The sequence below is a fragment of the Camelus dromedarius genome, chromosome 3 (genome assembly GCF_036321535.1).
Source record: "Camelus dromedarius isolate mCamDro1 chromosome 3, mCamDro1.pat, whole genome shotgun sequence".
NCBI lineage: Eukaryota > Metazoa > Chordata > Mammalia > Artiodactyla > Camelidae > Camelus > Camelus dromedarius.
This window is the reverse complement of record NC_087438.1, coordinates 55,836,231-55,849,631: the sequence shown is the minus strand read 5'-3', so window position 1 is coordinate 55,849,631 and position 13,401 is coordinate 55,836,231. Positions and strand designations below refer to the sequence as shown.

General features: G+C 39.6%; 1 protein-coding gene across 2 annotated transcripts in view; it reads left to right on the top strand.

Annotated features, from left to right (window-relative positions):
* Positions 1-13,401, top strand: part of HAPLN1 (hyaluronan and proteoglycan link protein 1) — a 69,062-nt gene that overhangs the window by 45,689 nt on the left and 9,972 nt on the right. For both annotated transcript variants that reach the window (XM_010982004.3, XM_064482174.1), the window contains one exon: positions 12,254-12,625. In XM_010982004.3, coding sequence (XP_010980306.1) covers positions 12,254-12,625 — 372 coding nt within the window. The remainder of the gene's footprint in view (positions 1-12,253; positions 12,626-13,401) is intronic.

The window sequence follows — 13,401 nt, the reverse complement described above, 5'->3', positions numbered from 1 at the left end:
TACAGGCATATACATACTTAATGTAAAAATACTGCACACATACATAGATACACTTATTCAGGTTGCTACAACAGAATACCTTAGACTGGGTGGCTTATAAACAACAGAAATTCATTTCTCACAGTTCTGAGCCTGGGAAGTGCAAGATGATGGTGCTGGGAGATTTGGTGTCTGGTGAGAGCTGGCTTCCTAGTTCACAGACGGTCATCTTTTCTCTGTGCCTTCATGTGGCAGACGGAGATCAGGGACCTCTCCAGGGTCTCTTTTATAAGGGCACTAATCTCATTCATGAGGGATCCACCCTCATAACCTAATCACCTCCCAGAGGCCCTCACCTCCTAGTACCATCACATTGGGGATCAGGTTTCAGTATATGAATATGGAGGGGGCACAAACATTCAGTCTACAGCAAGCACCTACTATAAATAGGCACTGGGACTAGAATAAGGCACTAAACAGTCTTTGTTTTCATCAAGCTTACAGTTCAGTGAAAGGCACACATTACTCTAAATATGGAACTATCGCCTATGATAACTGCCATTCAATAAAGCAGTTTCTTTAAATTAGAGGTAAAGGTCAAACACGGCAATAGTTTTCCTTGGTTGTATAGTTGCTACACTAGACACACACCCACACAGTTATACATTTACACACACATAAACAATGGCTATAAATAGAAAAAGCAAGGAATGAAATAGCTGTAGGTTGATATACACTTTTGATAAATTCCTTAATCTCTATTCAGAAATAACTACATTTTCATACCAACTTTGCACCTGCGAGCCCATGGCCCAGTCTTCTTGGCATTTGTGTGTCCTTTGCGAAAATCTACTCATTCAGACATTTAGTTAACATTGGCTGCCTTTGTGCAAAATACTGAGTTATTCTCTGTGGAAGGACAGACTATCTCCTCAGTGAGCTTGTCAACAGTATTATCAGGGCAACAAAGGTAACCAGAAATAATAAAATAAGTGTTAAGCAGAGATGGAAATATGAAGAAAAGAATCATTAGTTACCAAATTTTGAAAATCTTATTATTTAGAACTTTGTATCCAAATTCACTAAAGTTTGTATTACTCAGTAGATTTAAACTTACAAAATATACCTTCAGAATATTTCTAAACTTGTTATTAAGTAACCTAGAATGCTGAATTCTATGTTATTCTATAAAGCAGCTATTAAAATAATAAATTTTGGAATATTTCCAAGTCTAAAAACCTATATTTAATAATATTTTCAAGTAGCAATAAATTCACACTAACAGCCACTTCTTTGTCTGTTCTATCCTGGGTGCTAAAATCAGCAAATTATGCAGGAAGCCAATGATTATTTGGAAACTTTCCCAAAGCGTTTCTTTCCCCCACCCCAGAAAAATCCATTAGATAGAAAGGCCTTTTTCTTTGGTGGCAGTTTTGCAGGAACCAGTGTTGACTCAGCTAAAGCACTGACCTATAGCTTAATGGCTTAATGTAAAAGTAATTTCAACATGCTGTGTTTCTCAGACTTTCTCAGATATCAAGAAAGAAGAGATTTTTTATTTATTGCTTTGGTTCTTTAAATGTAAAGTGGAAACTACTCTTCTAGGAATGTATTTTGGAATTAAAAAAACTACCAAAATGTTAAGATAAAATGTTCAATGAAGAGGTTATCAAAGTGACCATATCTGGGAGGGATTTTTATTATAGAAATATTTTTATTTCAAAATGAAGACATTGAAAGTATAAGAAATGTATAAGTTCTATAAAAAATCCCTTCACAAACATTTTGTGTATTTGGTATTGCTACAATGTAGTAGCACTAAACATGTGTGTTCTCAAAAATGATTATCAGATTGTCAGTACAAACAGTAGCCATTTTAATCTTGTCTCAATTAAACATGTTGGTTGCTTGTCTTCAGTGCTAACTAGGTGACTAATTACCACATGTATAAGCTCTGTGTAGTATGTTTCTATATGTTCAAGGATTATGCTATGAAGCAAATTAAACAACGTAAGTTAAATGAGAATTCTCCCAACTTTCTTCCAAACACTGTCCTTTCAAAAAAGACAAGGACATTAAGGATAAAAACACAGAGAGACCATAGTCCATCACATATAAACTGAACAAAGCAAGTTAGAACAGGGAGAACTTACTAGTCAAGTGTGTAGATTAGGTGAAGGAGGTGGAAACAAAGGAGAGTTGTATGTTTCTAAACAGGGATTGTTAAGTTTAGAATAGAAACACCACTGAAAACATATCCTTCAAGTGAGGAGAGTTCCACTTACTGGTGATTCTATTTGTAATGGTGTCTGTTTGCCTCCTTGCTTTGCCATGTTCCTGGAAAGCACTGGAAACAACGTTTGTCTCTTTGGCTCAGAGTTACTGGATGGTAACAAAGGCACAAGTGCAACAGGGGAAAGACATGTTAAGTTAAAGATAAGTTTCCTACCTTTATGTCCAATATCTGACCAGCAGGTAGATGGATTTACTAGCTTTGTGCTCAGGAGAAAGGCACTGCTCAAAAGTTCTGGAATTATCAGCACATGAAGGATAACTAGAGCCATGGGACGAGACAAAATCACCTAGGAGGCAATGCAGACAGACGAGGTGGCGGCCCCAGTCTGAGCTTTGGAAACCCTCAGCATCAATACACGGGGTGCAGGAGGATACAAAGGTCACATATCCGCCTCTTAGAGTCTAAATCCTAATCACTGACGTGTGTTCATTTTTTTCCCATGTAACTTTAAAAAAAATCTAAATTAACTGCAACCATTTAAAAATAGGAGATATTTGCATTAAAATATGCATTTCTAGCGTTTGTTGAAAATTCCAAAGACCTGCTGTTTTTCAGCCTGCACCCCCATTGGACAACATCAGTGGGAACCAGTACCTGCTCCCCTGCAGCACGAAGCGTGTGAGTCCAGCCACGCTACCGTCCATTCCACTTCCTGTTGTTCTCAGGACCATGGTGCGCTCTTAACTTCCCTAGCCTTGCCCGCCAGGGCATTTGTGTTCGACTTACCTTGTGTTTTGTTTCAGCACTAAACTGAATACTTGACACATTACAGGCTATCAGTTCATGATTGTTAAGATTAAGTAAAGAATCAAAAGATCCAGTTTGCCTCCAGAACTGGCTCTGGGACAGTACTATCTTGATGTCTTCTGCACTAAGTGAAGACATCAACCATATCAATTCATAAAACCAACAGTGTCCTTGCTGCAAATTACGGATAACTTGATCTTAAATTTCACCACAAAGTGGAAGTGGTCTGAACAGGGACAAGAAGATTTGAGTTCTACCCCTTTACCACATAAAGACACATTTCCAATAATTAGGGACTGTGTGGTTAATTACAGCCTAGTGAAAAAGAATGACTCATACTAATGTTTCGGTTTCCCCATACCTTTTGAAAGAAGCCTGAATTGCAGTTAAAATCCTGGAAAGCATGTTTCTACAAAGTCATTCACTATATTAGTGAAATGTTCAGATTTCATTTTTTTATAATATATTCCTTAATTCCTCTATAACTGTGATAACCCAATTTGTTTTTTTCTCTAAGCCTAAAGTAATATAAATCAAATGCTATTTCTTTATCCATAAATTTTTGATAACATGGATAAATTAAAATTCTGAAAATTATTAACAAAAGCAGACAACTCCAAGTTGATAAAGCCAGTACAATTGTCTTTAATTTGGGGACCAGTTATACTGGACTTACCAATGGCAATCTACTGATAAATTAACACTTAAAACCATTCACTACGTGTGATGCACAATAGAAAATGCATTCCCTAGGACATTTCACTTAGTCCCCACTGCCACACTATATAAGGGGGTTGGTTACCCTCACTGAAGTTGAGAGAGGTTCTGTAGCTTGTCCCTGGCATATGGTTATTAAAAGGTAATGCTGAGATTCAAATCGGGCAGGCTGATTCCTGCACTCCTAACCTGTACAGGAACAATGTAGCCACTGTCTAAATCTTCTCGTGGGTAAAAATGGCTCCCATTTTATTCCATTCGATTGATAGAACTATGTTCCAAAAGAAATTCAATCACTACGAAAAAAAGATCTGGTCTTGGGCCTTAGAGAAACTTTTCCTACGTGCCACCATGGTGATTCTCAAGAGAAGTTAGAGGAGCAAGGTGCAAAGACACACATTCCACCTCTACCCCCAAATGAAGATTGTCTGGAACCCTCAAGGAAACTGAGGAGGCAGGAAGAAGTTGGATTATGTACAGTTTTTTTCTTTTGAAAAGGCTTTAAGGTGGTGGTTCTGAAATGAGTTCCTGTCCTATTAAGAACCACTAGACTAGAAGTATCATCAAAAGTTGATGAGATGTGAGTTTTCAGGAACTCGTACTTTCTAGGAACCATCTTCTGAAAGAGCATAGGAGTGAAGACAACATTGAAGACAGAAACTGGCTGGCGCACCTGGCACACTATGGACACCAGTCAACGCTTGTTAGTAAGAGTCAGCATTTACTGGTGCTCAGGGTGTGCCAGACACTAGGCTAAATTCTTAGCATACTACCTCCCTTAACCTTCATAAGAACCCTGGGAGGAAGGTGGCTCAACCTCATTTTACTGATGAGGAATCTGAGCACGTAAAGGTTAAGAGACACAACATAAGAGGCGCAGTCCATGTGCTTAACCCATACACCGTAGCTGCTGAGAAAGTAGATGAAATGATAATGAACATGAAAAGACAAAAGCCCACAATGAACTCAGTCAGTGGAACAGAGCTAAACACCCTCACCACACTTTACTTCTTCCTTGTTGAAGGAGATGAAGAAAAAGGAATTAAAAGCAACAATATTTTTCAAGATAGTAATAGTTCCAGGTTTACCTCTCAGAACACAGATTTTTACACTGTTCACTAGACCCCCTAGACCCCCTACAGCTACTTGGAGGCTCTTGATGGCCATTTCCAGCAGAGAAGCTCACCTTTCATGTGGGAAATCTTTGTCTAAGATATCCTTTGAGGAAAAAATTTCCACTGTCTCTGAAAAAAAATTTTTTTTTAATATTGCTATAGATCAACCCCCAAGCTTCAAACTAGTGACAGCACTTATTCTTATTTTCAACTGTGAAACTTGGGTGTGATAATAACATGGTACACATTCATGATCAACATCCCCCAAAACAATAGTATATTTTGGTTTTGGGCAGTTTCCCATCACAGAAAGAATTTAGCTCTAAGGCAAGTGTTGGTCTGAACCCCGCAGGCCTACAAGGCCTGAACTTACCCAGCTTCAAGACCAAAGGAAAAGCCTGGAGTCAGTGACAGAGACATCAGTGGTTTAATGGATGGGGGATCATACATGTCTGAAGCAAGGTCCTGGAGCAAAACCCCACCATGTGCAGCAGAAGGTGGGCGGGACTTGGCGGAAGTCTTCACTCCTGGTGGGGAGAGAGAGATTACCAGTTATAGGGGGAATTGATGTCACGATGGCTCATCAGTTACCAGGGAAACCACTCAACGCCCCATTGATAAGCTATCAAGGTGGAGATGTTCTGATTTAAAGCTAGAACAATCACTAGCTGGGGCCTGGGGCAAGTGTGTAGGATGGTCAGTCGTGAGTGGGGTGTAGGTGAGGCAGGCACTGGTTGAGCAGGGGATGGACAGAGAGCAAGAGAACAGCCATCTGAGTGGCTCAACCCTACAGCAAGGAAGACAGATGTGGTCAGCACCTAAGAGAATGCTCCATCGCTTCAGATAATGCAGGTCACATACCATTTAAGGAAACTGTGAAAACACAATTCGAGTTAGTCCAGTTCAGCTGTAGGTTGAAAGGAACTGGCAGGGCACAAGAACTATATGGTGGTTACAGAGCAGGGAGGCCCTGGCAGAGGGTGGAGGGATATTGGGAGGAGCATGTTCTTGTCGCCTGTGAGACCAGCAGGCAGGGTCACAGATAGTGAGAAACGGCAGTAATCACTTCACAGCAAAGAACAATCTTCACTTATCTTATTTTCAGCATTGGACTTTTCCTTTACAGTCAAAACTAGTACCTTTGTCAGCGGTATCTTAAAGGAATTGAAAAAATGAGATAAAACCTTCAAGTTTTGAAGACATGTTTAAAGATGACGTTTTTATTAATAGAGCCACAGGTCTTCTACAAAAATATAATTATGCAATTATAACAATATATTGCATATACCAGCTTCTTGTGTATATTTCTAGAGACATTTTAGGCAATGTGTTTTGTTTCTTTTGTCAATTAAATCCCCTCAACTAAATCCCCTCAACCATTTAATTTATTTTTGTGCCATTTCCATTTAGCGTGCGCATTTAGGTAACATATTCACACAGTTCAAAAGTTTTCCAATATGGAAGTACACATGGGGAAAATCTCCCAAGAGTTCTCTGCCTATTCACCTTATCTGCACACTGGCTACCACAGTTAGTAGTTTCCTGGGTTTCTAGTGATTTCTTCAGATCATTTATGCAAATATACATATTTCTTTTGAATTTACACAAATGGTAAGAAGCACATGTACTCTTATAGGTCTTCTTAGTCAGCGTCTGAACTCCAGATAAAAGCAAAGATGAGCTAGGGACAAATCCATCAGGGTTTCAAACTCAAATCAAGTGGCTGAGGGCAGAGGGCAGAAATGGACCCTCCTGAAAGCGTCTTTCCTGCTGTCTTCAGGTCGGCCCTTCCTTGGGTGTTGAGTCATCGAGAGAGACTCAGAGCCCTTGCATTCAGGAATAGCTGGAGGAAGAAACTGAAGCTCTTTCTCTGACAAATTAAAAGCGATCAGCCCTCTGAACGGACAGTGAAGGCTGGATGGAGAGGGAGAGACATTGGGGAAGGACCCTGTAAAAGCTTCTGATGCCAAGCTGACTAGACACATCAGGATCACAACCAAATGATGGGAGCTTCTGACTCCCAGTGAGCAACTTCAGAAACAATCAGATTTATTCCAGTCCAAAGGAAACAAAACCCAGTCCTCCCTCAGTATCCAAGGGGGATTGGTTCCAGAATCCACCTCAGACGCCAGAATTCTCAGATGCTCGAGTCCCTTCCATAAAACGTTGTCCTATTTGCATATAACCTACATGCATTCTCCCCGTATACTTTAAATCATCTCTAGCTAACTTAAATACTTAAAACAATGTAAATGTTAGGTCAATAGCTGTAAATACAATGTAAGTGCTATGTAAATAATTGCTGGGCACACAGCAAACTCAAGGTTTGATTTTTGGAACATTCTGGAATTTAGCTTTTAAATATTTTCCAACCTGGATTGGTTGAATCCCCAAATGAAGAACCCACAGACAGGGAGGGGCTGACTGTAATTATAAACAGTTAAAACTTAATGAGTTAAAAGTTAATACTTATCAATTGTTTCCTAAATTATGTATCCTACTCAAATGTAATGTGTAAGATACAGTGAGAAACAAGTGTCTAAATTATGTATTCTTTTTAGATATTGTGCCTTTTATATGCATATTTGTTTTTATAAAGTACTTTCATTTTAGAGCTGTATCACAGTATAAAGCCAGTGCAGGGGCCCACGTCTCCTGCCAGAGCTGAGCACAGGCTCTGGGCAGCACTAGTCTATTTCAGTCACAGACACTATCAACACGCCAGGCACTGTGTTGATGCTGGAGGAGCAATATAACAGGACATGGATGGACTAGGGAGACAGTGTTCTCAGCAGACTGCGGTAAGCACAGCCGTAAGGATACAAATCCATCCTGGATGTTCAGCCTTGGGCAGGTGTGGCTACCTGCAGGGAAGTAACACCTTCCAAAGTGTTAGTCTTACACATCCCAACCCGCCAGAGTGATAACAAATGCCACAAAAATAAGGAACCATTTTTTAAATCTTGCACAGTTTTTTCAAATGACTCATCATGCAGCTGACACTTGAGTGTCTACCTACCAGTTTGGAATGTCAGCGAGGAATGAGCTTTCTGTTTGAAGTGATGAAAAAAGTTTCGGAAATGGATAGTGGTGGTGGTTGCACAACAATGTGAAAGTAATGCCACTGAACTGTATACTTAAAAATGGTTAAAATGGCAAATCTTATGTTATACATATTTTATCAGAATAAAAAATAATCAAATGATGGTAGGGGAAGTTTTTCTTGGGAGCGGGTATTTTTAATGTCCTTGTTTAACCATCTTAATTACAGTCCTTAGTTTCGTTGTCTGAGGTTTTTTACATTTGATTGGTCTAGAAAATCCAAAAGCCTGGAGGCTCCTTTCATTATACACCAGTGAGAAAGTAATCAACACCAAGACTGGTTATTTCGTACAATCCAAAAAATCACTTATTTTTTAAAAGACAAACTTTTACCCATAACACTTTTCTTTTCTGTCACCTCTATTTCTTTGGCAGTGAACTGCCCTCCTCCCCCAAAATGATCACACTTTTAATAGAAGTAAGAACAGTAGGTAACAGGCCAATTCCATATTTCTAAGTTGTTTTTCTGCAACTAGTTGTTTTTGCCCTATCGTTTAAAAGACTTCATCTAAATTACATAGCAATACAAAGACCAGTTGTTCGGTCATGCCTTTGCTTTCATAATTTGGTGAAACTGAATGAAGTCCTCTGGATTGCACAGCAGAATCTGTAAAATAATAATGAAGCCCCGCTGTTTTCCCTGGAGACAACTGTGGTCATTGAAGGGCATCAAATCTTTTAAGTCGCTGTCATTGACACTCACTAATAGAAATATAAAATTCCTGTAACTCACAAATTGAACTTTAAAAAAAAGTTCAGTACCACCCAAATAAGCACATGTATGCTGCTTAGTGTTCTCTAATCTTTCACGTTTTTTTTTCAAAAGGAAACCAAGTGATACTTATTCTGATGATCAAGGTTTATTGTAATCTTTTGTATTTTATTTGCTTTACAACTGCCCTGTTGATTGAACAATTTTGACTTAAACATTAATTTCAAACTGATCCAGTTTTTTGAATCCAATGATCACATTCACAACTTCCTCCAGGCGGAGGGGCTTAAGTGACAGAGACAGAGCACATGCTTAGCATACACAAGGTCCTGGGTTCAAGTTCCAGTACCTCCTCTAGAAATAAATAAACAAGTAAACCTAATTAGCCTCCCCCCAAAAATAAAAATAAATTAAAATTTAAAAAAAAAAAGCAATGTTTAAAAAAAGAGAGAGAGAGACCTACTCTAGGGAAGACTGTACAAAGTTTGTCATCACCATTCTCTGGTCCCTTTTCTGCTCTTTGTCCCTGCCCTCTCCCCCTCCAGCTTACGTGTCTCCTGGCTGATCCCTATCGTAACAAACTGCCATAGGGATCCTGATAAGCATCTTAAGCTCAATGTTCTCATGCCGTAGACCTGTCACTCAAACAGCTAAGCCCTGGTAGAGCCTGCAACAGAACCTAGGGCTCTTTCCTACATCTTACCTGTTCTGCAACAGGCCACTCCTGCCAGCAATGCTCAGTGCTTTATAATCTGCAGTGTCAGGCCTCTAAAAGCAAGCAAACTGACAAAAAACATTGTTCTAAAGGCCATGTTGGGTATTTAGGCTAACGTAATGGCCCTCATTCACTCAAAGTGTCACACATTACACATCTTTCTTGGGGTTCTCTGAATTTCAGCCAGGGCCTTCTGGCATCTAGTACCTCAACAACCCAGCCACCCCCAAAATAAGAATGGTGGAAATTTATATGTTCTGGCAGGCTCATTAGAAAATTATTTTGTGGGAAGCCAGTGGATTTTTGGTGTCTGCTCTATTTTCAACATTATGCCACATAAGTCATCATCTACTCACAATGCTGGAATATAAGTAAATAGTACCTAAAAAAAATCAGAAGTTTCACTTCTAAAATACTACAAGATGATTTACAGTTAACCTCAGAAAAAAATTAGAAGTCTCAGTCCCTTGTACGAGAGTTCTGATCTTTGTCTTAACTCTTTAATTTATAAAACACTCAGGCCTTGTATTCATTTTGGAATACCGTATGATTATGCTAAACCACACAATAATTTCCAAGTTTCCTATATCACACAGGTGGCATTTTATGTTATTATATTACTCCACATGGTTCAACACTTTGTAAGTAAGTGAAACTATGGAAGGTTAACATATGCCAAAATTATGCCCAATGTCAGGCAGTATCATATGTGAGAAACACTGGAAAAACTCATCCGTAGGAGCAGTTAGCAGTGGAGTGCACACTTACTTTGGGTCTGCCGTAATTCTAAGTGCTTTATGTGTCTATTAGGTCAACTAGATAGAGTAGACATTACTATCCCCAATTCACACGTAAGGAAATTGGGGCTCAGGGCTTACACAATTTGCTCAAGGCTACAGAGCTAGCAAACTCAAGAGAACCAGATCTCTTTCACATGAAAGCTTGTTCCTAACTACTGTAATATCCCCTAGCCCAGGGCATTTGGGCATTAGTTTTGAGTTTAAAGTAAAAAGCTTGAGAGAATCAGGAAACTGCAACCTCTTGTAGCTTTTGAGTCACGTCTAGAGTCAAGTCCCAGCGTGGGAAGGCCCAGCTCCAGGTGTCCTCCCAAGGCACTGGATAGACAGATGTTCCCTAGGGCCTCAGGCACTGCTGAGCACTTAGTCAACAGCACCCTCTCCTCCTCCCAGAAAGAAGACACCAGAAATATTCAGGGAGAACCTGTTATTGATTGAAGGGGGAATACTATACGTAGGGTATAGTTGGATAGGTATTTCTTAAGATTCTATAGTCCTAAGTAAGAAGATAAAGAATAGAATCTAAAGGAAATGCTTAATAAGCTGAATTTGTGATTCATTTTAATTAAGCCACTGTCGTTTCATTTTATGATCTATTCAAAGTGGGGGCATTGATGGCTTTAAAAGTGGTTAAACTTTTCAGTTTCTGAGGATTGGGGCTGACATAAATATGTTCATTTTTCAGTATCAGTTCTGCTTGCTGTATGATAAAAACGGAACCTGTGTCTATTTTTGGACACTTCATTGTAAAATCTGCACCCTGCATATGCCACTGAACAACTAAGTGTTGAGGTCCGTCTGGAGATGACGGGCTACTCTCCCTGATGACCTGTGTACCTGAAATGATTCATGATGGTTTATTCAGTACCTCTGGCCTGAGGCTGGAAGGGCTGCTTGAAAGGCAGCTTTGGCAGCCTTTGCAAGCTGTGTGTGGATGAGAAGGTGCGTGTATGCAGGAGTTCTGGTATCACTTTCTCATTTTCAAAGCTTGCGCATCCTCAAGAGACCTTGTCAAGGTCAAAAGCACAATGAGCGAACCAGGGGAAACCCCAGAGAAAGCCAAGATCTGAAAATAACAGCTGGCTCTCCAGGGCCGGGCAGCCCTGCTGACTTGGCAGGCTAGGAATATCTCGGTGCTCTCAGGAAGGCAGTAAAGTCCTTGGAGGCGGGAGGAGGGAAGCAAAAGGGCAAGGCAAGGCAGGAGCCAAGAGACGGGAGCCTGTAAAACCAGGCACAGCCGAAAGTGGAGGGCGGGGTGGGGAGAGGCGCACAGAAGGAGGTATAAGGGAATAAAGAAATAAGTAAGTATCCGGTTCTTCAGAAAATAAATATAACCTTGGATACACTTCTAACATTCAAGATTTGAGGACTATATTTCAAAATCTGGAGTTTTTTTTTTCTTCCAAAGCATTCACTAAAAACACTTTTCTGATGTCTAGCCTTTGTGTGAAAATAAAATACATACATGTTGCTTGAAACACTCTAGAATAGTATATCGTAGGTGTGTATCTGAATGGAAGCCAGAGGTGGGAGGACATTCTAAGTTCTTTGGCCAGAAGAGTACAATGAAGGCTACCCATGTTGCTGGGTAGTCTTCCCGGGAATATAATACAGACTTCATGTGTTAGATAGCTCAGCTGGAAAGAGGTCAGTTTACCTAGCTTGAACTTTTTGCTTTGCATTGATGAAACAGTCACAGTTCTCTGTCATTTCACTTGCTTCTACATTTTTGACATTTAATGAGGAAGAAAAATAGATTTTATGATGATCTATCAGTCATTTATGATGAAGTCATCAGATGACTATGGAGTCTGATAGCCAGTATTTCTCATCGATTATGATACACACCCTTCCTTTTCCCAGCAGTTCAAAAGCCACGACTACCTTGTAGATGCCCTCTAGGTACCAGAGGTAGCTTTCCACGTGGTTCAAGGGCGGTCACTGTTCAACAACACAGAGAAGCTTGTCACCAATGCTACTTTGTCAGGCACCCTGTGTAGGCAGTGTATTACGTATTTTAAAAATTCCCAAAGCGTTATTAACAGCTCTTTTCTTTTCCCTTTCTAATTATAGCAGAAAATGGCCCCCGTCTCCTCGTGGAAGCAGAACAAGCCAAGGTGTTCTCACATAGAGGTGGCAATGTTACACTGCCATGTAAATTTTACCGAGACCCTACTGCGTTAGCCTCAGGAACCCACAAAATCCGAATTAAGTGGACCAAGCTAACTTCAGATTACCTCAAGGAAGTGGACGTTTTTGTTTCCATGGGATACCACAAGAAAACCTATGGAGGCTACCAGGGCAGAGTGTTTCTGAAAGGAGGCAGTGACAACGATGCTTCTCTGGTGATCACAGAACTTACCCTGGAGGACTATGGGAGATATAAGTGTGAGGTGATTGAAGGATTAGAAGATGACACCGCTGTGGTAGCGTTAGATTTACAAGGTAAGTATCCATACATCATGTTAAACTTTGATAATTAATCATTGCTTTTTTTTTTTCCATGACAAGGAATGTCTAGTGGTTACCACAGGACTGATATGAGAAACCAAAAGTCCACATATAGCATGTTTTTCTGTTCTTTTCTATTTTGCAGTTTGTCTACCATTCCAGCTCTCATATTTGAAATGTATACACAGTGGTTATATGCAAAACTGAAGCTATTTGCAAGTAGGAGAAACGTGCAGTGGAACTGAATTACAATATTCAGAAAGTGCTTTATGCCATTCAAAATTTAAATCTCATTACACAGTTATTGAGAAATTCAGAGTGGAGGCTTTTTTATTACACTTCTAAAATTATCGCAGTTTCAAAATAAATGGCAAGTTTTGTGAAGGACAACTGCTCACTAAAATACATTTAACTGTATTCTGTAAAGTAACTGAAAACTTAAAAAAAAAAAGTCACCTCTAGATTTATTTAAATATTCTTATGGAGAAGTAATTTTTTTAATAGTCCAGAGTCTCTTAGACATTGAGTACCAAATGTTCATTTCAGGGGGAATTTTCTTAAATATGTAATATATTCAGTAGGTTCAAAGACCAAAACATATACAGCTAAACAATAAAACATAGCTGTGCCATCCTGTCTCCTCTCTGCCCAACACCCACCTCTATGCCTTGCTAGCAGGAAAACTCTTCTCCTTAGTTCCCCATGTATCTCAAGATATTTTATATCTTATATTCACAAATTTCAGTGTTTCTTTACACTGAAGGGTGCAT